A 27,655-nucleotide genomic window follows, 5' to 3' on the forward strand; every position below is an offset into this window, starting at 1 on the left:
AATAAACGCATTTTATTACAATGCAAATACATTAAAGAACCATAAATGTGTACTACTGAGCATTAACATGTGTTTCTTGGAGCGGAAGATATGATCATTAGTTGCTGCCTATAAGTATTGTTATCGCAACATTGTCAATCGCAAACGTTTATTTATTCAAACGACTTTCTATCAAACTACCTACTATAGCTTCATTTGCAGAGGATGAAGAGAAAGCACCCGTTTGATAAATAAGCAAGTAGTAGAGAAATAAGAAGTAATCTTTTTTGAGTAATGACCCTAACACTGGCTATATCCTTGCTGGAGTGCAGGGCTGGACTGGGGTTAAAATTTGGCCATGGACAAATCCAGCCCTTCCAGCCCACAAGTTCCCCCGTGAGTTTTGTTGGATTATAGGGGCTTTAATTGAAGTAAATAAATGAATGAATAAAACAGGAAAGAATCAAATAATGATAGATACTGAATTCAAATGCAACAAATGAATAACGCATTTTTGTCACATAGAAATGCATGCAGTAAAGCATTGATTTTGAGCTAGAATGCGGGACTTTTATTGCTAATAAATTCTGTAAAAATTACTTACTTTTGTAGAACACAAAAGATATTTTGTAGAATGTAAACAAACATATTTGTTTACCCTTGATTTCTACTCTATAGACACAAATTTTTGAATTTCTCAAAGTATCTTCCTTTATGTTCCACAGAAGAAAGAAGTTCAGGATTGAAATTACATGATGTTGAGTAAATAATGACAATTTTTATTTTTGGGTGAACTGTCCCTTTAAGAACTTTAATATCTGTAGTAAACACCTCATTTATATAAGGCACTGATATTTATCTTTAATCAGTCTCTTACTGAATTAACATTTTACTCCAATTAAAATGAATTACAACTTAACATTTAAAAAGATAGAAATTATTGCTTAAAATCCAGATATTAACTGACTAGTAATAGTAAGATGACGTCACAAGAATAAAATTACAATGGTTATGTTTTTTTTTTTTATTATTATTCATAATAATAAACTATGAAATTTTTAATAGAACAAAATGACAGTAATTATGTATTGACGTTTATCACTTTACCTCCTCATGCAGCTGTTTTCAGCAGCCCAGCAGATACAGAACCTTTAACTGCCTAACACCATCCTGTGTTAAATCTGAATGCGTCAAGCAACTTCAACTTGCGCTATTTATCACTTTGCATCGCGCTGTGCGGGTGACTGATTCTGCCACTTCACACTTTTGGAGTATTTGCAGTTTTGAATGTAATTTAAAATAGCGCATAATATGCGGGAGGTCTGCCTCTCTTCGGCGATCGGCCCACCGGGAATGTCACGGTTCTCCCCGAATCCCGATGGCCAGGAGTGTGACGTGATTTGTGTCATGTCACGTGCAGGTGTGATGGATCATGTACAAACCAATAGGGTGTCGGAATGGTATATATTTATACTTCTCATCCAACCACAACCATATTCACTCTATGTGGATGGCGCGATTTATCTGGATAGGTTTTTTTTTTTTTCTTTTTTTTAACGATGACATGAATTAAAACAAGCCGAAAAGAAATAGGAGTAACGAGTCTATTTTTAAAATGTAAGGAGTAGAAAGTACAGATAATTGCGTGAAAATGTAAGGAGTAGAAGTAAAAAGTCGTCTGAAAAATAATTACTCCAGTAAAGTATAGATACCCAAAATTTCTACTTAAGTAAGGTAACGAAGTATTTGTACTTCGTTACTTGACACCTCTGAAAACATTAGGTTCCCACCACCATGTTTGACAGTGGGGATGGTGTTCTTAGGGTTGAAGGCTTCTCCTTTTTTACGCCAAATAAAGGCTACATCATTGTGGCCAAACAATTCCATTTTTGTTTCATCTGACCATAAAACAGAAGACCAGAAGTCTTCTTCTTTGTCCAGATGAGCATTTGCAAAGGTCAAGCAGGCTTTTGTGTGCCTTATCTGGAGAAGTGGTGTCCTCCATGGTCTGCGTTTGTGGAACCCAGCGGTGTTCAGTGTCCATTGGACTGTCTGTCCTGAGATGTTGCCACCAGCAGAGCCCAGATTCATGAGGATGGCCTTGGTGGTGATCCCTACCTCTCTCACTATCCTCCTGGCCAGCACAGGTGTCACTTTTGGCTTCCTACCACATCCTCTGAGATTTTTTTACAGTGATGAACATCTTGTATTTTTTAATAATACTTTGCACTGTAGGCACTGGAACTTCAAAACATTTAGATATGGTCTTATAGCCCTTTCCTGACTTGTGAGCAGCCACAATGCGCAGCCGCAGGTCCTCAGTGAGCTCCTTTGTCTTAGCCATGACTGTCCACAAACCAACAGCAGAGAGCTTCTGTTTTTCAGCTGTTGAGTTGATTAAAACAGCTGTTCTCAATTAATCAGGGTAATTAGGATGCTTTAGAACAGCTTGGGCTATTTGGAATGGTATAGAACTTTGGATTTTCCCATAGACTGTGACAGTTTGCAAAGGGTATGAATAATTTTGGACATGCCACTTTTTGTTCAAATGTAAATAAAAGCTGATAAATATTTTTTTTTCCACAATGATGCCTCTTGTACATCGTCTTATTATCTTTTGGGAGAAGCCTGTGTCATTTCCGGTCAAAAAAAAATAAAAAATTGCTGGTTGAATAAAAGTAACTTTAAGTCAGAATTTGCCAGGTATATGAATAATTTCGTGCTTGACTGTAAGTGTTTTGCATCTGCGTGAAGACAACTGACGTCATTAGAGTTCAGCCAGTTGTACTCTAACATTCACACTCTACTCTAATGCATCTAAAGTATGCAAATAAAAAAAAAAATGTATCCGTCATGCATACTGCAGCACAGGTGAGGCAGGAAATGGTGCCAAACCGTGTTTAAATGATGATTCATACGACACAATGCCACATTCATTTTGTAACCGCTTGGGTTAAGATGCTTTACAACATGCTTTTTATATATCGAAACCATCAAACCTCCAGGGAGTACCAGGAAATTTTAGCAGAAAGTGATATTTGCTTAAGGAGAAAGGGCAGAGGAATATATGGTTCAACAAACACTCGAAACCGATCCTTTGTATCACATTTGACACTTTTTTTTATTTCATTAGACTCTCAGTTTCTGCCTTAAGGTTAAATGCAGTGAAAGTGTCATACTTGAACACTTATGAACACACTGTCTGTGATCAAATGGATTTGTATTGCTGCAGGCATTTACAGTAATGATATATGGAAAAATGTTTTGCACTCAGTATCAGCCAGGGTGTCAGATGAGTTGTTTTCATACGTCATCCATCTTACAGCTGAAATCAAAAGTTTACATACAGTACACCTTGGAGAAACTGCTAAATTTTAATAGTTTCATCAAACTAAGAGGGATCACTATTTAGTACTGACCTGAATGCGATATTATTTCACATAAAAGATGTTTACATATAGTTGACAAGTTTACAAAAATGACCCTGTTCAAAATTGTACATACACTTGATTCTTAATACTGTGTTGTTACCTGAATGATCCACAGCTGTGTTTTTTTGTTTAGCAATAGTTGTTCATGAGTCCCTTGTTTGTCCTGAACAGTTAAACTGCTTGTTGTTCTTCAGAAAAACCCTTCAGGTCCTACAAAATCTTTGTTTCTCAAGCATTTTTGTGTATTTGAACTCTTTCCAACAATGACTGTATGATTTTGAGATGCTTCGGAAGGATGAACGATACATTAAGAGTTGGGGGCGAAAACTTTTTGACTTTGAAGTTCAGGGTAAATTGTTTATTTTGTCTTCTGGGAAACTTCTGTAGCTTCTGAAGGGGAGTACTAAATGGGGAAAAAACGATATTTATACAAAATAAGAACAATTTTCTCATTCTGTTCAAAAGTTTTTACCCCCTGCTTTTAATGCATTGTGTTTCCTTCTGGAGCATCAGTGAGTGTTTAAACCTTCTGTAATAGTTCATATGAGTCCTTCAGTTGTGCTCAGTGTGAAAAGATGGATCTCAAAATCATAGTCATTGTTGGAAAAAGGTTCAAATACACAAAAATGAAGAAGAATTTATGGGACCTGAAGAACTTTTTTTTTCTGAAGAACAGCAGGCAGTTTCACTGTTCAGGACAAACAAGACAAAAAAAAAACTGCTGTGGATTTTGCCTGCAACTGTATGTGATTTATAAAGTGTTTATCTAAAAATGTATCAAGCATAAAGAGGTTGTATTATTTGCAAAAGCATTATGATATTAAGAGTTGAGATTTTCTCCATTATGGCTGGTTTCATACTACACTTTAAAAAAAAGCTTTATATTATAGAGGTGGATTAGACTCATTAATGATTCATGCAAAAGACCACCACACATGCGTATCTCAATTCACGTGCATGGAAAAAAAAAATTAAATACAAATTGTGCCAAGGAATGATTCTCAGTTTGTTTTTAAGAAAAACATTAGAAAAACAAAATTCTTAACTTAACTGGGAATCATTTCTTGGCACAATTTGTATTTGAAGATCAAATCAAATAAAAAAATATATATATTGTATTTTATTTTATTTTTTTATTTATTTATTTTTTAGAATTAATATTTGACCAAAAAAAAAAAGTCAAGTGTGTCCAAACTTTTGACTTTTATATATAAAAAGTTTGTGCACGTGACTTGGGTTTCGTGCATGTGAACTAGGATACGCATGTGTGGATCGTGTCTTTTGCATGAATTATTATTGAGTCTTCCATACTTCCATACTTTATTGGCATATATTGTTCAATAAGGAGCATTTAACACCCATGGAAGTTCTATACAATGTTACAAATTGTTCTTTTTAGAACTATTCACTGCAAGGTTCTTCTACGCTAAGACTGTGAAAACCCCCTTTGGAACTTTTACTTTTAACAGTGTAACTCGTGTTTTTGACATTTATTGTCACTTGATATGTGCTCTAACCATAGGTAGCCTATAAATCTAACCTGTACAGACCTGAACAGTGTTTATAGCACTTTCACCACAACCCATTCACTTCTCAACACTTAACCTACATCCACCAATCCATAAACAACAGCAACATGACCTTACGCAGCCCTCTCCAATCCGTGGGTTATGGATCTGTCTGTATAGACCTCAGTAGTGGTTATGTGGTTGTAATTTAATCATGTTCTATGTTAAAAGTCAATCATTTATAAATCAGTCCGATTCCATCTGTCAAATAAGTCTAGATGTGATTAAGCATAATACTCTCATTGGCTTGGACTTGTTTCCTCCCAAGTGTATTTACTGCCACTGCTCTATCAGTTTAACAACAATCCACCTTTGTTTAATGAAGCCTCCTCAGGGGGTTTTGCAGTCTGGCAGGGAATGCAGGGCAATTTGTGTGTTTGTCAAATGTTCCTACATCCAGGATGTCTCTATGAATCATCAGGTGTATGATTCATCTACTCCACTTTGTTTTGGATGGCGTCGAAACTCAAGCTTGGCATTCCTGAGGTTAAACACTGAGACGTATAATGCTCTCTAAGTGTATTTGAACATGTAGCTGAGGAAAATTGTGTGGATATAAATATTGGGAATGTTGTATTAGTTGAATTAAGGTTTGTTTGTGCAGTTCTGCAAGTCTGAAGATTTGATTTTATATGACTGCTCATATAAAACAGAGGTCTGACAACAGCAAACAAACGCAACAGGTTTGACAAGCTCATGCCACAGATGGGGAATAACAACACTGCCTTCATATCAGTGCTAAACAGAGAGGAATCATAATACAACTGTCAAGTTTTGTTGGGGGGGAAAACATGACTTTTAAAGGAGTAGTTCACAAAAAATATGAAAATGAAGCCTACTCACTCTCAGGCCATCCAAGATGTGCATGGATTACAATGGACTTGGAGAAATGTAGCCTTGCATCCTCTGCAGTGAATGGGTGCCGTCAGAAAGAGAGTCCAAACGGCTAATAAAAACATCACAATAAAAGAGCTGCTTGTTTGTAAGAAACAAATCCATCAAGATGTTTTACCTTTAAAACTATTGCTTCACAGGGAATGACCAATAGGTGGAGACCAATACATTGTGTTCATCATTATTATCTTTTTTTTCCAAGCACATTTTACCAATTCCTAACCACATCAATCTTAACTATTAATTTTGTATTTAATTATATATAAGTGTCCATGAAGACTGAAAGTGAAAAACTTCTTATACTCAGGTGTGCACAATTAATATGCACGTTTTCTTTAACAGATAAAATGAGCCAAAAAAAAAAAGAGATTTAACCCTGACTGAAAAGTCAAAAATTATTAAATGCCCATGAGAAAGTTGCAATACTAATGCAATACAAGAATTTGCAAAATTAAGGCCTGGCCACCGGACAGCACTGTAAAAAATGTTTTTCTTACTTGGATTGTTTGTCTTGTTTCCAGCCAGAATATTTAAAAATTCTTAAATCAAGGATTTTCTAAACGAGTAGAAATAATTTTCTTGTTTTCAGAAAAAAAATAGTCAAAATTAAATGTGTTTTTGCTTGAAACAAGCAAAATAATCTGCCAATGTTTGAAAAGTGTGAAAAGATGGATCTCAAAATCATACAGTCATTGTTGGAAAGGGTTCAAATACACAGAAATGCTGGAAAACCAGCACATTTGTGGGACCTGAAGGATTTTTTCTGAAGAACAGCAGGCAGTTTTAACTGTTCATGAGAAATAATGGACTCATGTGCAACTATTACTAAAAAAGAAAAGAAAAGCTGAGGATCATTCAGGTGAGAACACAGTATTAAGAATGTATGTAAACTTTTGAACAGGGCCACTTTTATAAATTCAGCTATTATTTTCTCTTGTGGACTATATAAACATCTTTTATGTGAAATATCTTATTCAAGTCAGTACTAAATAAAAAAATAACATGCATTTTGTATGATCCCTCTTATTTTTAGTGAAAATAATGACCATTTTGCAGATTCTGCAAGGTGTATGTAAACTTTTGACCTCAACAGTAATATTCACAACTGAACATAGCTTTCATACATTTTGAAGCCTTAATACAATTGGCTTAGGTAAGGTTGAACGTAGGCTAAAAACAAGCTCCAACAACTCTTCAAGATTTTATTTACAACTGACTTTCAAAAAACACAGTGACTTAGGGATGATGCAACTGAAAGTTCAAAAATACTAACTCAGTGACACTATTTTTTGACAATCATCTCATAGAGGAGTGCATGGAGATCCATCTGGCCAGCAATGGGTCTGAAAAACAGTTCTTTCACCAGGCTTTGGGCCTCTATCTGCAGAGCGCTGGCCATAAACAGCATGTCCATGAATGTGCGTTGATCTCTGGGGTGAGGATGGGAGAGAATGAGCATCTGCAGAGCTCTTTGTGCCTCCTGCTGCAGTCCTGCCATCACCGCTGAACTCCTCAGTCCAGGAAGATCTGAAACAGAGGAGTGACACAACGCAGAATTATATCCAACATTTTGTCATCACGTTCACGTGTCAAACACTGTATAACTTGAACAGAACCAGAATACAGAACCCACATTACACATGACTCGTTTATAATATGTATAACAGATTATATACAGCTGAGTAACCCAAGGTGTAGTTTATCACGTTGTGAACATGGACACTATAAACAGACTGGTGCTTTTTATCTTCGTTTTGAGTCTATTTTTGTATCATTTCAGATGTAATAAACTTCTTTTGGGAAATGTTTTGGTTGAAAGGTGTGCCATCATCTTTTAAAGTAAATGTCATTTGATGTTTTGCTTCTAATTCAGACATTTTTTGTTTGCCACATACACAGTGGTGTGAAAAAGTGTTGGCCCCCTTCCTGATTTTTTTTTTTTTTTTTTTTGCATGTTTGTCACACTTTAATGTTTCAGATCATCAAACAGATTAAAATATTAATCAAAGATAACACAACATGCAGTTTTTGAATGAAGTTTTCTTATTATGAAGGGAAAATAAAATCCACATGGCCCTGTGTGAAAAAGTGTTTGCAGCAACAAATGCAATCAAGTGTTTGCGATAACTTGAAATGAGTCTGTTACAGCGCTGTGCAGGAATTTGACCCACTCATCTTGGCAGAATTGTTGTAATTCAGTCACATTGGAGGGTTTTTGGAGCATGAACCGCCTTTTCATGCCACAGCATCTCAAGAGGATTCAGGTCAGGACTTTGACTAGGCCACTCCAAAGTCTTCACTTTGTTTTTATTCAGCCATTCAGAGATGGATTTGCTGGTGTGTTTTGGATCATTGTCCTGCTGCAGAACCCAAGTTCGCTTCAGCTTGAGGTCACCAACAGATGGCCGGACATTGTCCTTCAGGATGTTTTGGTAGACAGCTGAATTCATGGTTCCATTGATCACAGCAAGTCTTCCAGGTCCAGAAGCAGCAAAACAGCCCCAGACCATCACACTACCACCACCATATTTTACTGTTGGTATGATGTTGTTTTTCTGAAATGCTGTTTTCAAAAAGTTTCAACTTTTGTCTCGTCAGTCCACAGAGTATTTTCCCAAAAGTCTTGGGGATCTTCAAGATGTTTTCTGGTAAAACTGAGACGAGCCTTTATGTTCTTTTTGCTCAGCAGCGGTTTTCGTCTTGGGACTCTGCCATGCAGGCCATTTTTGCCCAGTCTCTTTCTTATGGTGGAGTCATGAACACTGACCTTAACTGAGGCAAGAGAGGCCTGCAGTTCTTTAGATGTTGTTGTGGGGTCTTTTGTGACCTCTTTTTGAGTTGTCGCTGCGCTCGTGGGGTAATTTTGGTCAGGTGGCCACTCGAAGGTTCACCACTGCTCCATGTTTTCTCCATTTCTGGATAATGGCTCTCAATGTGATTTGCTGGAGTCCCAAAGCTTTAGAAATGGCTTTATAACTTTTTCCAGACTGATAGATCTCAATTACTTTCTTTCTCATTTGTTCCTGAATTTATGTGGATCTCAATATGATGTGTAGCTTTTGAGGATCTTTTGGTCTACTGTACTTCACTTTGTGAGGCAGGTCCTATTTAAGGGATTTCTTGATTGCGAACCACATGTTTGATGATCTGAAACATTAAAGTATGACAAACATGCAAAAAAATAATAAATAAAAACAGGAAGGGGGCCAACACTTTTTCACACCAATTGTAAAAACTTGGATACAGTTTGACCTATTTGTATTTGTGATGCTTTGTTAATTTTAGGTGGGGACATCAGGTTTTCATTTAAATTAGATGCAAATATGAAATTGCTGTCCAGACAAAATAGAAGTTATAAGTCGCTGTATAAATAAATGTAAAGGATGTACATCAGGCTTCCTCAATCTATCTATCTATCTATCTATCTATCTATCTATCTATCTATCTATCTATCTATCTATCTATCTATCTATCTATCTATCTATCTATCTATCTATCTATCTATCTATCTATCTAAACTAAAATGCCATATACCTTGTACAAGCAGAAAAGTTTCAGGAGTGATAAATAAAAGATTCATTTTCAAATTTGAGAAGAATAAAATTTCATAGATCAGATGTTCATGAAATGCAGACTAATAGATTAATATGAATTTGAGAGAAATTTGAATTTTCGTGTCAAAATATTTTTAATGCAGTTGCAATTAGGGTATTCATAAAAGTATGATAGAGCTCAGAGACAGACTTGCGTTAAGGCAATGATCTAGGGAAGAGTTCAGAAAACAATCTGCTGCATTGAAGGTTCACAGAAGCATTCTCCATAATGGAAGACGATTGGAACAACTAGGACTCTAGAAAATGTCTGCCAGCCCCCATCCAAGCTGACAGAGCTTGAGAGGTGAAAAGGTGAGGCAAAGAATGGCAGATAATTGACAAATGCAGATGTGCAAAGCTTGTCACATCAGACCCAAAAAGACTTGAGGCTGTAAAGGTGCTTCAACTATGTACTGAGTTAAGGGTATGAATACTTATGCAATCTACTTATTTCAGTGTTTTTATTTTTAATGAATTTGTAAAATTTGCAAATCTGGTTTTTGCTTTGTCATTATTATGGTGTATGGAGTGTAAATTGATGTGGGGGAAAAACGAATTTATATGTATAATTAAAAAATGATAACATGGTCTTTAACGTTTAATATTGTCTTTAACGTTTTGCTTTGAAAAAAAAAAACTGAGTGTAGCATCTTTGTTTGTATCATGACTAAAATGCAGTGTTTGGTTCTAATTTCCAATTTATTTATTTATTATTATTATTCTTTTTTATTAAATATGTTTAGTTGATATAGTAGCAGCAACTGCAAAACAGTTTCGTGGCCAGGAAAAAAAAATATGGACAGTAAATTTCTCAAATCAGCAGAAAATGTTTGTATCATGATGGCAGATGTGGCAAAAGTTTTAGGCATTGATCCAAGGATCCATGGATCATTCACAACTGTAAACCTCCAGTGAATTACGGTTGCAAAAAGATACAAAAATTATAATCTTCTTGTCTATTCGTTGTGATAATAAGTGTGTGTGTACACCGGTTGTCGAACCGCATTTATCCGCCCTGCAGAACCGAAGCACGACCAAAACATTGTTCTTCCGCAGGAATCACTCATGCAGTTTGTTTTTATCCGCTAGAGGGCCACAGTCACACAGTGCAGCTTTAAATGACAGCATGCATATCATCTGAACCTTCACCTAAATGTTGCAAGATAGACTAAATAAACCAACAAAAAACTGAGCAATATTATGTCCACAGACAGGGAAGATTATAACATGACATTCCCCATTAAATTCTTCTAGACCTACAAGATTTATCAAAACGTTTGACACAATATGCCTTATGACACTAAATTATGTGACACTAATGATGAATAATTGTATTTTTATTAACTAACATTAACAGAGATTAATAAATTATGTAAGAAATACACTGTTCATTGTTACTTTGTGTTGAATTATTGGATTAACGAATGCTTACAAATGAGATCTTTTGTTAATTTGACAAAAATTTATGTTCAAAAGTTACATGGAGGTTGTAAAAACATTACTCTTTGTACTTATTTATTATTTACATAAATTACATACATTTATAATAAACTAAGATGACTTTAATGTCAGATTGAAACTTGTATGCCATGTATTTTTGTCGTTTTTGTAATGATGAATTTGTAGTTTACATGTAAAATGGATAAATAGGTAGAACACTATTTCATAATTACCTGTAAATGTAAAACATTGAATTCAACATTATGTATAAAGTGCATTTGTGATCCTGGACCACAAAATCAGTCTTAAGTAGCACAAGTACATTTATAGCAATAGCCAAAAATACATTGTACGGGTCAAAATTATCGATTTTTCTTTTATGTCAAAAATCTAGGATATTTAGTAAAGATCATGTTGCATGAAGATATCTCATAAATTTCCTACTATATATATATATGTGTGTGTGTGTGTGTGTGTGTGTGTGTGTGTGTGTGTGTGTGTGTGTGTGTGTGTGTGTGTGTGTGTGTGTGTGTGTGTGTGTGTGTGTGTGTGTGTGTGTGTGTGTGTGTGTGTGTATAAATTTAATGTTGAATTAGTAATATGCATTGCTAAGAATTTCATTTGGACAACATATGTATAAATCAAAACAATTGAATAAATAAATAAATATTTATAAAATAAATATTAAATATTTAGATTTTTTGCACCCTCAGATTCAAAACTGTTAAAAAAAACTTTAAAAGGACTTTAAATATGATTTTATCAATATTTAGATTCCAGATTTTCATATATACAGTATATATTAAAACAAAAATAAAAATAACATTTGGACAACTTTAAAGGCATTTTTTTTTTCAATATTAAGATTTTTATGCAACCTCAGATTAAAAACAACAAAAAAAAACTTTAAAAGGACTTAAAAGGACTTTTTAAACTTTTTTTTTCTTGCATCCTCAAATTCCAAATTTTCATATATATATATATATATATATATATATATATATATATATATATATATATACACACAAAAAAAATATTAAAAACAACATTTGGACAACTTTAAAGGCTATTTCCTCAATATTTTGATTGTGTTTTTTTTGTACCCTCAGATACCAAAATTTTCAAATAGTTTAATTTTAAATAAAATTTATATTTAAATCTCAATTAAAAAAAAAAAAAAAAGTATCCTTATGACTGGTTTTGTGGCCCAGGGTCACATTTTTTTAAAGGTGTATTTAAATGTTTAAAGAAACATATTCATGAAAGTTAACTCTGTTAAAGTACTCTGAATTGGCTTTTTATTTTATTAACATTGTATGATCTGAAAATACTTTTTAAATGCACTTTTCAGATTTTAAGTGCACATTCAAAAAAATTACGCACACTTCTTTTTCACAAACAATGGCAAAACATGCTCATGCATTTCTTTTCAATAACTCACCTTGAGGTCCTTGACTGAACAGTATTGCACCCTTGAGACACGAATACTCTTTTAGACTCAGATCCAAACTCGATACTTTGTGTAGGAACGTCTTGAGCTTGTGCACTTCTTCCAGGGTTGGCGGACAGTCGTCGAATTTCTGCTGTCCATTCGTTAGTATGTTTCTAAGGATGCTGGCAGCAGGGAAGTTCCTCACCTCGAAAACGACTTGCTCTTGAGCAAGACCCAGGAGGAAGAGCAGCACCCAGCGGTTCTCAACAAGAACGAGTTGATCATTCAACACCAGGTTTTGAAAGGAAGGTAAGCTTTTTATGAAACTAATTGTTTTTATCAAAACCCCAAAAGCCGCACGGCAGATGATCTCTGGGTTTCTCATGCACACCAAACGCTTACAACAACAGCTGTGTGTGTTTGCATAACTGAAGTTCACAAAGTCACTTTTATGGCTAAGGATGCTGAAGAGAATTCCATGAGGATGCTGTTTGCCAAAGTGTTTCATTTTCCTCTGATGTAAAGCTGTTGTGACAAAACTCCTCATCGACTCCAGCTGGAGTCCTCGAAGCCTTATTTATAGCAGCTCCTGCAGTATGTAGTAATCTTTAGCCTTGACCTTTTTGACCTTTACACATCAGACAAACCCTTGAAAATGAAAAGGTTTCCTCCACGTGGAGACAGTAAGGTTCATGCAGCAGAAGCTGATTCATGGTCAGCAAAGGGAAAGTGGGGGTTAATGACATTTATCATGTTCAGCTGTCATTAACTCAGTCTGTACCAAGTCACCAAGGACTAATAGAGTCATGTTATCTTTAGACTGGAGTTTGGGCCAGAAGTTCAGTATGTCACTGCATAAGGATTGATAATATAATCAGAGATAAAAGTATTTAGTTTTTTCGTTTATTATTTATTAATGGCTACATTGGCTATATTCTACTGTTTGGGAAATTGGAAACTATCATTATTTCAGTGTTTATTATATGAGCCACTAAAAGCTTTTGAGAGTCTGAGATAAAAGACCCGGAGATTTGTTATCTTAGTCACTGCAGGTTCTTGAGCTCTTGGTCATTCACCTCAAATTATTATCAGCATTTGTATTCAGAAGCAGACAAGCTGAATATGGACAGGATGACAACCTCAGATTTAATAAATAAATCTTTATATATTGAAATTGTCAGAATGGTCACGGATCAGCGATCTCCAAGTGAAACTGATCATACAGGCCAAACCATAAGTCGTAGAGACTTGAAACTTGGAGGGATGGTAGTACTCACACCGCTGACAACGTCACCAAGTCTCGTCCCAATCGGCCTGATGGGGGCGCTACAGCGATCAAAAGTACGAAGATATTTGAAATTAGATTAGATATTTGAAATACATACTTTTTGTGAACCAGTCCCAATTGTAACCAAACCCATGCAGAAAGATTCTCTGTAGAATGAAAATTAATAATTTAAAAAAGAAGTCTAACTTTCGACTCACAGTCGCAAAGGGACGCCAAACCATTCAAAAGAGGCAGGGCCACTTTTAAGTAAAATGCCTATAACTCCTGAAAGAAATGAATATCTTCGCCAAACTCCGAACACTTAAGGTGCGTTCACACCGGACGTGACTTGCGCGAATAAAACGCGCTATTCGCACGCAGTTGAACGCTTGAACATTTGAGTGCGTGCAAATCACTTCACAACAGATGCGAATTCGCATCATGGGAGGGGCTTCTGCCACTCGTCAGTGGGAAAGTGGTTATAAATAAGCTTAATTTGCCAGCTTTAGCTTGCTTGTAGTCTCAATATGTATATATATATATATATATATATATGTAGCTCACATTGAGTAAAGATTGTTTTTTACAAATTACCAGATTGTCCGACCTCACACTGCAACGATAATTTTCTCCTCCATCTATGTTAAAAAATTCAGCCTCCGCTCACTGATCACGTCACTACTAGAGCGAGCTCCTGATTGGTTACCGCGGCGTGGAATTTCGCCAATGTTCAGATTTTTCAACTCGCGCGAATGGCGCAGCAAACGCGTGAAGCGCTCTATGCGCGCCGCAGGATGGCTATTCGCGTCTTTGCATTGACTTAACATGTAAATCACTCACGCTTGCCACTTCATTCGCATGCGGTGTGAACGTACCATTACAGGTGCATCTTAATAAATAAGAATGTCATGGAAAAGTTCTAAAAAGTTCTTTTAATTGTGATGATTTGGTAGCCTGGCAAGCCAGACCCACATAAATGTAGGGTCTGGGCACTCTCCATAGACAGGGCTCAACCGGAGGGGTGGGATAAACGGTTGTCTTTCAAACTCCTCTCCACGCAATAGGATAGCGCTACAACCAATCAGAGACTTAGTCTGTCAGGTGACGTAGTCAGAGCGACGGAGATTTTTAACGAAAATCAGTGCACTGTGCAGTGTGTCAGCTAAATAATAGACATAGATGGGCACTAAACCTTTAAAAGTAAACAAAAACATGCACAGACAAATCCAAATTACACCCTGCGGCTCGTGACGATACATTGATGTCCTAAGACACGAAACGATCGGTTTTTGCAAGAAAATGAACAGTATTTATATAATTTTCTTTTTACCTTTGATACACACCCACGTCCATCTGTCATGAGCACGAGTTTAGCATATCTATGATTCGACTCGTCACATGTGAACGCGCTTTGATGTAGTATACGCAAACACCGAAAGGGGAAATATGTAAAAAAAAGTCCAGGATGAGTTTGCGCAAGCAAACGTAATCTTTTTCAGCTTTAAATGGGTTTGAACAACCAGGACAAGCGCAAGTAATTACCATTTTGAATAGCCGCTATATCCACAATCTCTTGTGCTGTGTAAACAATGAGTGTCGTATACACGCCACAGATCGCTTCCGGTGTTTGCGTATTCTACACCACAGCGCGTTCAGATGTAACGAGCTCCTGCTCAGGACACATGGACGTGGCTGTGTATCAAAAGTAAAAAAATATATAAATACTGTTCAGTTTTCCACGCTTAATTCACGGAACCAGGAATTCATGTCTGACTGAACTTATGGTCGCAGGTCAGTCGTCATCATGTTAAGCCCGCCCACCGACTCGTGATTGGCCCGGTACATCTTGGATTTTTCGGAAATTTAAGTGAATTGAGAGTAACTAGACTGACCTTAGAAGCAAATGTAATTTGCTGCCGCTAGGGGCGCGTCTAGATTCTAGGCTAATGATTTGGCTCACATTTAACAAAAACCCGCCAATTCAATTACTGTATATGTACTCAATACTTGGTAGGGGCTCCTTTTGCTTTAATTACTGCCTCAATTCAGTGTGGCATGGAGGTGATCAGTCTGTGGCACTGCTGAGGTGGAATGGAAGCCCAGATTTTTTTAACAGTGGTCTTCAGCTCGTCTGCATTTTTTGGTCTCTTGTTTCTCACTTCTTGATAATGACCCATAGGTTCTCTATATGGGTTTCAGGTCTGGTGAGTTTGCTGGCAAGTCAAGCACACCAACACCATGGTCATTTAACCAACTTTTGGTGCTTTTGGCTGTGGGCAGGTGCCAAATCTAGCTGTAAAATGAATCAGCATCTTTAAAAAAGTTTAAAAAAGTGCTCTAAAATTTCTTGATAAATGGGTGCAGTAACTTTGGTTTTCAAAAAACACAGTGGACCAACACCAGCAGATGACATTCCACCCCAAATCATCACAGACTGTGGAAACTTAACTCTGGACTTCAAGCTACTTGGGCTATGAGCTTCTCCACCCTTCCTCCAGACGCAAATGAAATACAAAGTTTGCTCTCATCTGAAAAGAGGGACTTTGGACCCCTGGGTCCAACAGACATTTCATCTTCTACTTAGCCCAGGTAAGATGCTTCTGACGCTGTCTGTGGTTCAGGAGTGGCTTAACAAGAAGAATACGACAACTGTAACCAGGGGCGCCACTCGCAATTTTGGGCCCATGACAAAATATGAGGTTGGGCCCCCCCTACCACACAAAAACAGATCTCTGGGTGCCCCTAAATGGCGTGGGCCCTTAGAATTGTCCTAACTTGAGATGCACCTGTATGTTAGAGCTCAGTCTGAGGTCACAGGACAAAAATTCGTGGAGCTTGGCCACTTGGTGGTACTAAAAGAGGGAAAAAAACTATAAATGACTATACCTACGCAACCATCAACATGGAAATCGATCTTGGTGCACGGTCTTGGTCAAAAGCACCACAAGTGTTGGCAGATGAAGTTTGAGCACCTTTTAGACATGGTTAACGGAGGCTGATTGGAACAAAATTCAGTGGACCTGTTTGACTCAAAGGTCTGTGACATTTCCATTAGCCTTTAAATTGCGCAAACTGAAATTGCGAATTGCAAATACGCCTAATGTAAATGTGTCAATTGTGCAAAAACTCCCATATATCGCAAAAAAGTTTTATCGCTCACATGAGGTGGTTTTTCAAAACAGCAATGGAAACTGTTTTTTTTTTTCAAAACAGCAATGGAAACGCCATCATTTCGCAATACTTTTTAATCATTTATAAAATAGAACCAAAGTTTTGCGCAAATCTGTAATGGAAACGCAGCTACAGTGCCTTGCAAAAGTAATCATACCCCTTCATTTTTTCCACATTTTGTTTTGTTGCAGCATTTTGTTAAACAGCTTTAAATTAGTTTTTCCCCACATCAATTTACACTCCACACACCGCAATAATGACAAAGCAAAAACCAGATTTGCAAATTGTCAAATTTAGTAAAAATTAAACACTGAAATAAGTAGATTGCATAAGTATTCATACCCTTAACTCAGTACATAGTTGAAGCACCTTTACAGCCTCAAGTCTTTTTGGGTATGATGTGACAAGCTTTGCACATCTGCATTTGGCAATTATCTGCCATTCTTTGCCTCACCTTTTCACCTCTCAAGCTCTGTCAGCTTGGATGGGGGCTGGCAGACATTTTCTGGAGTCCTAGTTGTTCCAGTCGTCTTCCATTATGGATAATGCTTCTGTGAACCTTCAATGCAGCGGATTTGTTTCTGAACTCTTCCCTAGATCATTGCCTTAACACAAGTCTGTCACTGAGCTCTACAGGCAGTTATCTTGACCTCAGGACTTGGTTTTTGCTCTGATATGCATTTTCAGCTGTTAGACCTGAGAGAGAGGTGTGCCTTTCTAAACCATACGCATTCAAATGAATTTGCCACAGTTTAACTCCACTCGAAGTGTAGTAACATCTAGACGCAATATGAATGCTCCTGAGCTAAATTTCGAGTGTCCCAGAAAAGGGTATGAATACTTATGCAACGGGATCTTTTCAGTTTTTTATTTTTAATAAATTGGCACAAATGTTAAAAACCTATTTTTTGCTTTGCCATTATGGAGTATGGAGTGTAGATTGATGTGGGAAAAAGAGTAATTTAAAGTAGTTTAACATAATGCTGCAACATAACAAACTGTGAAAAAATGAAGGGGTATGAATAATTTCGCAAGGCTTTTACTCTTGTATGAGGTAATTTTTCAGGAATATTTCACAAAACAGCAATGAAAATATTTTTTTTCGCATTTACAGGTCACATTCGATTAAATATAGCCAAAATCCCACAAAAATCTTATCGCAAGAGGAAAAAAAAAATGTTTTAGTCGCAAAACATCAGTTAATGGAAATGTCATCAATACTTTTTAACTGACATGTATAAAATATTGCCAAAGTTTTGAGCAAATCTGTAATCGAAACGCGCTATAGTCCTAGGTTTTCTGGAATCTGGGGGGGAAAAAAAACACTGCAATACAATTCTCTGGACTCTCTATGTCAATAATTATCAACAAAAACATTTTAAATTCACCCTTTGGGACGTTATAATGGGGTCGTTTAGAAAAGGAGCCTGTCTGAATTTACCCAAACCCCTATAGGGTTTTTTATGTTTTTGACGTAAACTACCCAAAACAGTGTTTCTATTGTTGGGAGTTTATTCAAAATGTTTATGAGTTGGAGGGAAGTGAATCCCCAACAGTGAAATTTTTACACTCAGCACTACATTCTTGCGAGTAGATGAAAAGAGGTTCTTTGAACAAGCAGTGGTTCAAGTACATGATTTTGGTTTTAGTTTTATTTGCAAACAGGTTTGTTTTTTTTTTTTTTTTATAACCAACATACTGGTGATTATCAATTACATTTTTGTGAAAATGTTTTACTGGTAAAATGCTGTAAGTTTTATTTTTGTGTTCATACTGTAGACTAAAAACAACAGGTTCATAATTTAGTCTAAAAACAATAGTGCTTTGTAACAAACAGTTGTTCTTGAGAGTTTTAATTTCATGTGCATATGGATTAATGTGCAAACTGTTTTACTAAACCTTGAGTTTTTTGGAGTTTTGAATTTTTAAAATGTTAAAACATTTGCAGTTTTTCAACTTCCAACTACAAACCATAAAGATGAAAGAAACTGTTTTGACTGCTGTTCATAAATTGAATTTTATTGTATATATCAAAAATATTAATGAAAAACAAAGCTAATACAATGTTGACCCTTTTATTCATCATGTGGTATATTTCATTTTAAAAGATTATTTTAAAAGGCATAAAAATAAATGACCTGAAAATATAACCCATTTATTAAATCAAATTAACCCATTATTTTAGTAAAAAATAACTAGGTTTTGGGTAGAAAAACAACCCAATTGGTGGGTTAAAATTAATAACCCAACTTCTTGGGTTAATTTAACCCAATATGGGTTCTGTCCTATATTTACCCAGCCCCTGGGTTAAAAACTACCCAATTTGGGTATGGGTGATAAAGCCTAAAGGAAAACTCAAAACTTCACAAAACCTGCTGAGCACAGCAAGTTTTAAGGAGATCAGAACACAGACTGGCACTATAACTTTACAAAACATAATACTTCTATGGTAAATTGCGTGTATTTGCAAAATAAAGGCTTGCTACATAATATCTTGTTTTCATATGTGCTTAAATGCCTGGTAATTGCTGCTTGCAGCAATATTTTATTATTATTATTATTATTTTTATCTGTTTAGCCTACCTATGACACTGATGCCCTTGTACTTGTAGTTACTGTGTGTGTTTTTTCGTCAAGATAAATCTCAACAAATGTGTGTATGTCATTGTGTCTATCAGTGGTCTCTAGAAAGTTCGCGTTGCCTCATCTGTGCACGCTAAGAACCGCCTCACCCGTTACAGCTAAATAAAGCTGCAAGCTGATTGGTTCGTGCGTCTGTCTGTCAAATGCGTGCGTTCCGATTGGTCCCTGAGATAACATGGGTGGTCCTTGTATCTAGGAAATAGACGCACCGGTGGTAGCGTGACTGTTAGCATCACGCACCAGATTGTAGTTTTTATCATCTGTTATCTGAAATAAATAGTAAAAATGGGCGATGATGAGGAGAAATACGATGGCATGTTGCTCGCTATGGCGCAGCAGCATGAAGGAGGAGTGCAAGAGGTAACGTTAACGTTGACATGTCAACACATGCTAGCAGACGAGCTAACTGATGCATGGTGACTTGCTATAATGTAAAAGACAGCAGTATTTGTGATATTAGTTGAAGAGGACTTGACTGCACAATATATATAGTTTATATATGAACAAGTTGTGTTAGGTGCTAGAATATTCTAATGTGAAGATGTTATAAAAACCTAGTGAGCTGCATACATAGCCTTTTGCTTGTTTAAATGTGTGTGTAATGTCAAAAATGCTGTTGTGTTATGCAGCTCATTAGGTTTTGGCTCTTTGTATGATACATGTACATTGTATTTTGGTCTATATCTGATAACTTAGACTCAACCTATAAACCCTCTTTCTAAAATGTTCAATTTCAGTAAAAAAATCTGTAAAAAGTTAGTTGTGCACAGAAAATGATGGGTGTAAAATTGTTCCTTTTGAGGTACAACAGCTTGCGGCTGGAGCCAGTACCCTTAAAGGACATCTTTGTACTTTTTTTTTATATATACCTGTAATAGGTACATATTAATACCTAAAGGGTATGTATTACTACTCTAAGGTACCAATATGTACCATATAGGGGTAAAAAGGTACAGAGATGCCTTTTAAGGGTATTGCTCCAGGCACAAGCTGTTGTACCTCAAAAGGTACAATATTACACCTCTATTTTTCTGTGTGTGATGTACTTTATGACTCTTGACATCCTATTTATTCTTCACTGTTGTTCTTGTTATTATTATTATTATTAACAGCTGGTGAACACATTCTTCAGTTTTCTAAGGAGGAAAACAGATTTCTTCGTAGGAGGAGAGCCGGGAGCTCCAGAGAAGGTTTGGATTTTGACTGAATTTTCTGTCAGTTGTATATTGTTTTGCTGAAGATGTGTCCACTTTTTGTGTATTAAAAAATAAGCTAAAATATTCTGCCATCATTTACACACTTTTAGTTTTTTGTGTCTGTACGTATTTAGCCGAATGTTATAGATGCTATTTTTCTGTAGAACTAAAATCTATTGTGGTTCAGGCTATCACGCTTTATAAAAGTCAAAAGAAGCTGCATAACAGTATAGTTTTTCTGTGAAACAGTTTCTGTGAATTTTTTCATTCACATTTTTTAAATTAGAATTATAAACCAATTCATTTTCATTTAAATATTTTACAAAAAGATTTTTTGTCATTCAATGTAATAATTTTTAATTTGTGACCCTGGACAACAAAACCAGTCATAAGGGTTTATTTTTGAAATTGAGTTTTATACATCATCTGAAAGCTGAATAAATAAGCTTTTCATTGATGTATGGTTTGCTATGATAACGTTTGGCTGAGATACAATTACTTAAAAATCTGAGGGTGCAAAAAAAAAAAATCGCCTGTAAAGTTGTCCACATGAAGTTCTTAGCTTTTTTTTGATATATTTGTGGTAAGAAATCTACAAAATATCTTCTTGGAACATGATCTTTACCTAATATCCTAATGATTTTTTGGCATAAAAGAAAAAATGTAGTTTTGGCTATTGCTCCAGGGTCGTATTTAAATTCTGTATGTATTGAGCACCATCACTGATTAATCTGCGTTCCTATTTTTGTCCTGTAGCTGGTTAAAGAGGTGTTTGCTCAACACAATCAGCTGGCCCTCAAAGTTGTGAAAGAGAAACAGTCCAGACAAGAGAAGGAGAAGGCTGACAGAGCTGCTAAACTCAAAGAAGAGGAGGAGAAGAAGAGGAAGCAGGACGCAGAGGAGCCCAGAATCAAAGAAATCACAGATGAGGAGGCCGAGAGACTGCAGTCACAATTAAATCAAGTGAGAGCACATTGAAACCATGAACGTTCGTGAAACATTTATGCCTTGTTTAATGTATTTCCCCATAATACCAAATATGCACAAACCACATGTGTTTACACCTTAAAGGCATAGTGCATTAAAAATGAATTATTTACTCACCTTCATGTCTTTCCACATCCATAGGACTTCAAAACATGTTTATTTTTTTTGATAAACTGTCCCTTTAAAATCATGCAAGCATTAAATGTGATTTATCGATAACCTTCATTATTTCTCAGACGAAAGAAAAAAAGAAAAAAGCAGAAGTATCTGAAAAGACAGATGATGATGCATCAGAAAAAGAGAAAAAAGGGGTAAGTGGGGTTTGTTTCATTACTGTTAAATATACTATTGATGTATTTTTAAGCTGCTATAGATAACTGATGCTCACTAAATTGTGTGTGTCTCAGTCGGACTCAGAAGGAGAGGAAGATGAAAAGGACAAAGACAAGATAAAGCCCAATGCTGGAAATGGAGCAGATCTTTCAAACTACCGCTGGACTCAGACACTGACTGAAGTGGACGTGAGTCTGATTTTTTTCTTTATGCTCTAGTTAGACTGTACAGTCGTGGTTTTGAGAATTACATAAATATTGGAAATTGGAAAAGTTGCTGCTTAAGTTTTTATAATAGCAATTTGCATATACTCCAGATTGTTATGAAGAGTGATCAGATGAATTGCATAGTCCTTCTTTGCCATGAAAATTTATTTAATCCCGAAAAAAACTTTCCACTGCATTTCATTGCTGTCATTAAAGCTGCTGAGATCATTTCAGTAATGGTCTTGTTAACTCAGGTGAGAATGTTGACGAGCACAAGGCTGGAGATCATTATGTCAGGCTGATTGGGTTAGAATGGCAGACTTGACATGTTAAAATGAGGGTGATGCTTGAAATCATTGTTCTTCCATTGTTAACCATGGTGACCTGCAAAGAAACGCGTGCAGCCATTATTGCGTTGCATAAAAATGGCTTCACAGGCAAGGATATTGTGGCTACTAAGATTGCATCTAAATCAACAATTTATAGGATCATCAAGAACTTCAAGGAAAGAGGTTCAATTCTCGTTAAGAAGGCTTCAGGGCGTCCAAGAAAGTCCAGCAAGTGCCAGAATCGTCTCCTAAAGAGGATTCAGCTGCGGGATCGGAGTGCCACCAGTGCAGAGCTTGCTCAGGAATGGCAGCAGGCAGGTGTGAGCGCATCTGAACACACAGTGAGGCCAAGACTTTTGGAAGATGGCCTGGTGTCAAGAAGGGCAGCAAAGAAGCCACTTCTCTCCAAAAAAACACATCTGGGACAGATTGATCTTCTGCAAAAAGTATGGCGAATGGACTGCTGAGGACTGGGGCAAAGTCATATTCTCCGATGAAGCCTCTTTCCGATTGTTTGGGGCATCTGGAAAAAGGCTTGTCCGGAGAAGAAAAGGTGAGCGCTACCATCAGTCCTGTGTCATGCCAACAGTAAAGCATCCTGAGACCATTCATGTGTGGGGTTGCTTCTCATCCAAGGGAGTGGGCTCACTCACAATTTTGCCCAAAAACACAGCCATGAATAAAGAATGGTACCAAAACACCCTCCAACAGCAACTTCTTCCAACAATCCAACAACAGTTTGGTGAAGAACAATGCATTTTCCAGCACTATGGAGAACCGTGCCATAAGGCAAAAGTGATAACTAAGTGGCTCGGGGACCAAAACGTTGACATTTTGGGTCCATGGCCTGGAAACTCCCCAGATCTTAATCCCATTGAGAACTTGTGGTCAATCCTCAAGAGGCGGTGGACAAACAAAAACCCACTAATTCTGACAAACTCCAAGAAGTGATTCTGAAAGAATGGGTTGCTATCAGTCAGGATTTGGCCCAGAAGTTGATTGAGAGCATGCCCAGTCCAATTGCAGAGGTCCTGAAAAAGAAGGGCCAACACTGCAAATACTGACTCTTTGCATAAATGTCATGTAATTGTCGATAAAAGCCTTTGAAACGTATGAAGTGCTTGTAATTATATTTCAGTACATCACAGAAACAACTGAAACAAAGATCTAAAAGCAGTTTAGCAGCAAAATTTGTGAAAACTAATATTTGTGTCATTCTCAAAACTTTTGGCCAGGACTGTACAATATTACTGATTATTAGTGATGCAACATGTTTAGATAATTAAACTTGGTGCTCTGTTGAGGGTGTTGTGTTCTTTTAGATAATAAATTAAACCAATAAAATTCTTTTGGAAGTGAGCCAGTCTCTTGATATTTTAAAGTGAACAAATTTTAACTGTGTCACAATAAAATTTGCCACAACAAGGTCAGAAATGAACTTTCCCATTAAGGTGCCCCCTGAAGTTGATTTTTGGGGTGTTTTTGTTACCTTTGTAATGGCAATTTTATAATTGCCTTATTAAATGTGTGTTGTCTTATGCCAGATACATCTTTGATGTTCCCGGTCAAAAATGGCCGGACTCCAAACAATTGCTTATAAATCTCTCATTATGCCATATTATCACCTAATATTCAATTTATTCTTTTTGTCAACTGGTTTTCTTTCATTGAGGACTGGATTTGTGTTTCTATTCGCATCTGATTAATCATAGGCCTCATTTACCTGAAAATAGGTACCTTGTTTTTGAGTGAAAAAAACAACTTTTTTTTATTAATAATTTTCACAAGATTAAACAAAAAAATTATAAAAATTTCACAGTTTCTCACACTAGTGTGCTTTAATGTTTAATCAGGAAGGTTGTTTTTAAATGCTTTTATTTTGTACAAAACTACAAAAAGTCACACTTGTGGTGTTCTTGGTCAAAAATGACTGGACTCCAAACAATTGCTTATAAATCTCTCATTTCGCTATATTATCACCAAATATTGGATTCAGTCTTTTTGTCAACTTGTTTTCATTTATTTAGGACTGTTTTTGTGTTTCTGTTTGCATCTGATTAATCGTAGGCCTCATTTAAAAATAAGTTTTTATTAACAATTTTCACAATATGAAATAAACTCTAAAAATCATTAACGATGTGAACATTGGTCGGCTGCATATGACATTGTTTTTGAGTCCATTCAACATGCTGCTTTTTCTTTTTTTAAATAAATCCAAACAATCCACACATAAGATGAAATCAACAGATTCACAGGTATAATAGTTGAAGCCCATGCACATTAAGTACAGATTTTATTTACTGTAAATAGAGACTTTCATGGAGGAAATATACATAAGCTTTATATTTACAGTCTTTTCATTTAATGTTAAAAATATCACATTTATGAAGTGAATGAAGGTCAATATCAAAATAATGAAAAGTCTGATTTAGCATTTGTGTTTTCTTTAAGATTATTGGCTAATTTTGGGAACACAAAAAAACAAAACTCTGGGGGACCCAATAGATCATCCACCAATCAGAGAGGTTCCTGAATCTCAATCAGTCTTTTGATTGGTTATGGTAATAGAGGATCTCTTGTGTTTTTCTGTTCTGGTTGGCCATTTGCCCCATAGTACCCACAGGATCAGCACCTATGCACAACTTAAAGAAAATAAAGCAAATACAGAAAATAACGCAGCGTCACATTATAAACACATTTAATGGAAGCTGAGGAGAAATTGTCATGTAATGTCACAATAAAAAACATGAATTTCTGATCTGTCACCTCTTCTCGCAGCTGGTCGTGCCCTTCGATGTGAACTTCCGTCTGAAGGGGAAGGATGTGGTGGTGGACATACAAAGGCGTTCCCTGAAGGTGGGGCTGAAGGGTCATCCGCCTGTGATTGACGGACAGATGTACAATGAGGTGAAGGTGGAGGAGAGCTCCTGGCTCATAGAGGATGGGAAACTGGTCACCATCCATTTTGAAAAGGTATGGATAAGATCCTGAATAGATGGTGTTTATTTGAGCTTGTGATTTGCCTGAAAGTTTAATCATGCACCCGTTTATTTCAGATTAACAAAATGGAGTGGTGGAGCAGGTTAGTGACCACAGACCCCGAAATCAACACCAAGAAAATCTGCCCAGAGAACTCCAAGGTACGAGCCAACTTATGCATAATCAGTGTTTTTGAGTTGAGCTTGTTTAAACGTGATGAAACGTTAGGATTTTTGTGTAGACCAATGAATATTTGATTATTATAATTAATCTCATCCTTTCATCTCCTGCCGTGTTTTAAATTGAATGTGCTCAGCTGTCAGATCTGGACGGTGAGACACGCAGTATGGTGGAGAAGATGATGTATGATCAGAGGCAGAAGTCCATGGGGCTGCCCACCTCTGAAGAGCAGAAGAAACAGGACATCCTGAAAAAGTACGAACACAAAGTCATGTGGTGTGACCAGGAAAAAAAACATTAATCAGAAAAATAGAGAGCACCCCTGCAGACATTTTTGACTAGTTTGTAGTTTTATAGTTTATGATATAAAATGAGATGAGGTTGTTCAGGTTGTAATATGTCATGTGGTGCGACACCACAAAAACGTAAAAATATTCATGGTATTTGTTTAAAAAAATATTTTTGGAAGGGAAACTATATGTACAAATATGTACAGTGCACAGCATAAATGAGTACACCCCTCTGAATAAATATAAAAGTGTATTTTCTTAATGATCACTAAAATAATTTTTGGAAAGATGGCAAAATTAAAATGCATTAAACATGTACTTAATAAAAACAACAAAATATTTTACCAATATTTAAAAAAAGTAAATTAGCCAATTTTGCTTAAATGAGGGATTGCAGAAATGAGTACATTCTAGATTTAGTTCAGCAAATGTATAATATTCTAGTACTTAGTATGTGCTCCAGAACTTTAAGTACACTGCTCTGACCCTTCTTGGCACTGAGTGTACAGTCGTGGCCAAAAGTGTGTCCTCATTTATGCTGTATATTATGCTATATATCTATATCTATCTTTCTATCTACGGTACCTACATGCATGCATACATCTTACTGGTAGTAAATAATATATGTATTTTATTTACTACCAGTAAGATATTTTATTTTAAATAAAAATGACAACTTTTATTCAGTGAGAACACATTAAATTGATCAAAAGTGACAGTGAAGACTTATGATGTTATAAAAGATTTACAATTTTACTGTTTTACTTAATTTTTGATCAAATAAATGTAGCCTTGATGAGCACATGAGACTTCTTTCAAAAACATCAAAACAAATCATAATGACCCCAAACTTTTTAAGAGTAGTTTATATAAATCCATTCAGTCCCTGCAGACCTCATTTGCAGCTTGTTCTTCTGAGTTCACTGATGTTCTTCCATGTGTTTGCAGGTTCATGGCTCAGCATCCAGAGATGGATTTCTCCAAAGCCAAGTTCAGCTGAGAGCCTCTCAATGATCGTCAACCCTACATGTGATCCACTTCTCCTCTTACCTGTTCTTCTCACTTGATCATTTAAACAAGTTTGTTTTTGGTTAAATGACTTTTTGACTAACAGTTTCACTGTTGAAGGTGTTATGATACACCATGGCTCGCATATTTGTCTTTGTTTTTGTTTTTGTTTTTTTATATAAATCATCTCAAACCCTACCTGTTTGTGTCACTATTATATCAGCAGTCACTGTTTAGAGTGCCACACTTTGTCCACTAATAGCCTGAGATTATCTGGTTTCATAGAGTGATTTAAGTTAAAATATAATGAAATCACAAATCAGTGAATTTTGGATTTGATTGAAAATCCTTGATTTAATAGTATGATTATGATATGGTAAGATTTCTTACTTTAACATCTGTGAGTTATTGGACGGTTGTATAATAGTTGACTGTATAAGCAGGAAAGGCTTGAGCCACTGTAGCAAAACATTTATATTTTGCAGTTTTTCTTTTTATATATATATATATATATATATATATATATATCATTTTAAGTGTTGGGGAAAGTTACTTTTAAAAGTAATGCATTACAATATTCAGTTCATTGTTACTTAGTTCCTTTTTTTGGAAAGTGATGCGTTACAACTGGGCAGGCCTTTCTTGTTTGTTTTTAATATAAAAAGTTCTATTTTTGGCAAATGTAAAAGCCTTCTTACATCAAAAGCCTCAGGCGTAGAGAAAAGTAAA

General features: G+C 36.0%; 2 protein-coding genes across 2 annotated transcripts; one reads left to right on the forward strand and one right to left on the reverse strand.

Moving 5' to 3' along the window:
• Nucleotides 1–7,012: 7,012 nt before the first annotated feature.
• On the reverse strand, nucleotides 7,013–12,869 carry nr0b2b (nuclear receptor subfamily 0, group B, member 2b). Its single transcript, XM_073822484.1, has 2 exons — nucleotides 12,347–12,869; nucleotides 7,013–7,399 (listed from the first exon to the last, which is right to left on the reverse strand). The coding sequence occupies exons 1-2, from the start codon at nucleotides 12,843–12,845 to the stop codon at nucleotides 7,155–7,157; spliced, it is 744 nt and encodes a 247-aa protein (XP_073678585.1). The 5' UTR covers nucleotides 12,846–12,869; the 3' UTR covers nucleotides 7,013–7,154.
• Nucleotides 12,870–19,620: 6,751 nt separating this feature from the next.
• On the forward strand, nucleotides 19,621–27,124 carry nudc (nudC nuclear distribution protein). Its single transcript, XM_073822112.1, has 9 exons — nucleotides 19,621–19,778; nucleotides 20,531–20,608; nucleotides 21,371–21,577; nucleotides 21,838–21,912; nucleotides 22,009–22,122; nucleotides 25,248–25,442; nucleotides 25,526–25,609; nucleotides 25,765–25,883; nucleotides 26,867–27,124. Exons 1-9 carry the CDS (start codon nucleotides 19,704–19,706, stop codon nucleotides 26,916–26,918), a joined length of 999 nt encoding a protein of 332 aa, XP_073678213.1. The 5' UTR covers nucleotides 19,621–19,703; the 3' UTR covers nucleotides 26,919–27,124.
• Nucleotides 27,125–27,655: the final 531 nt, after the last annotated feature.

This window comes from Garra rufa, chromosome 17, assembly GCF_049309525.1.
Source record: "Garra rufa chromosome 17, GarRuf1.0, whole genome shotgun sequence".
NCBI classification, from domain to species: Eukaryota; Metazoa; Chordata; class Actinopteri; order Cypriniformes; family Cyprinidae; genus Garra; species Garra rufa.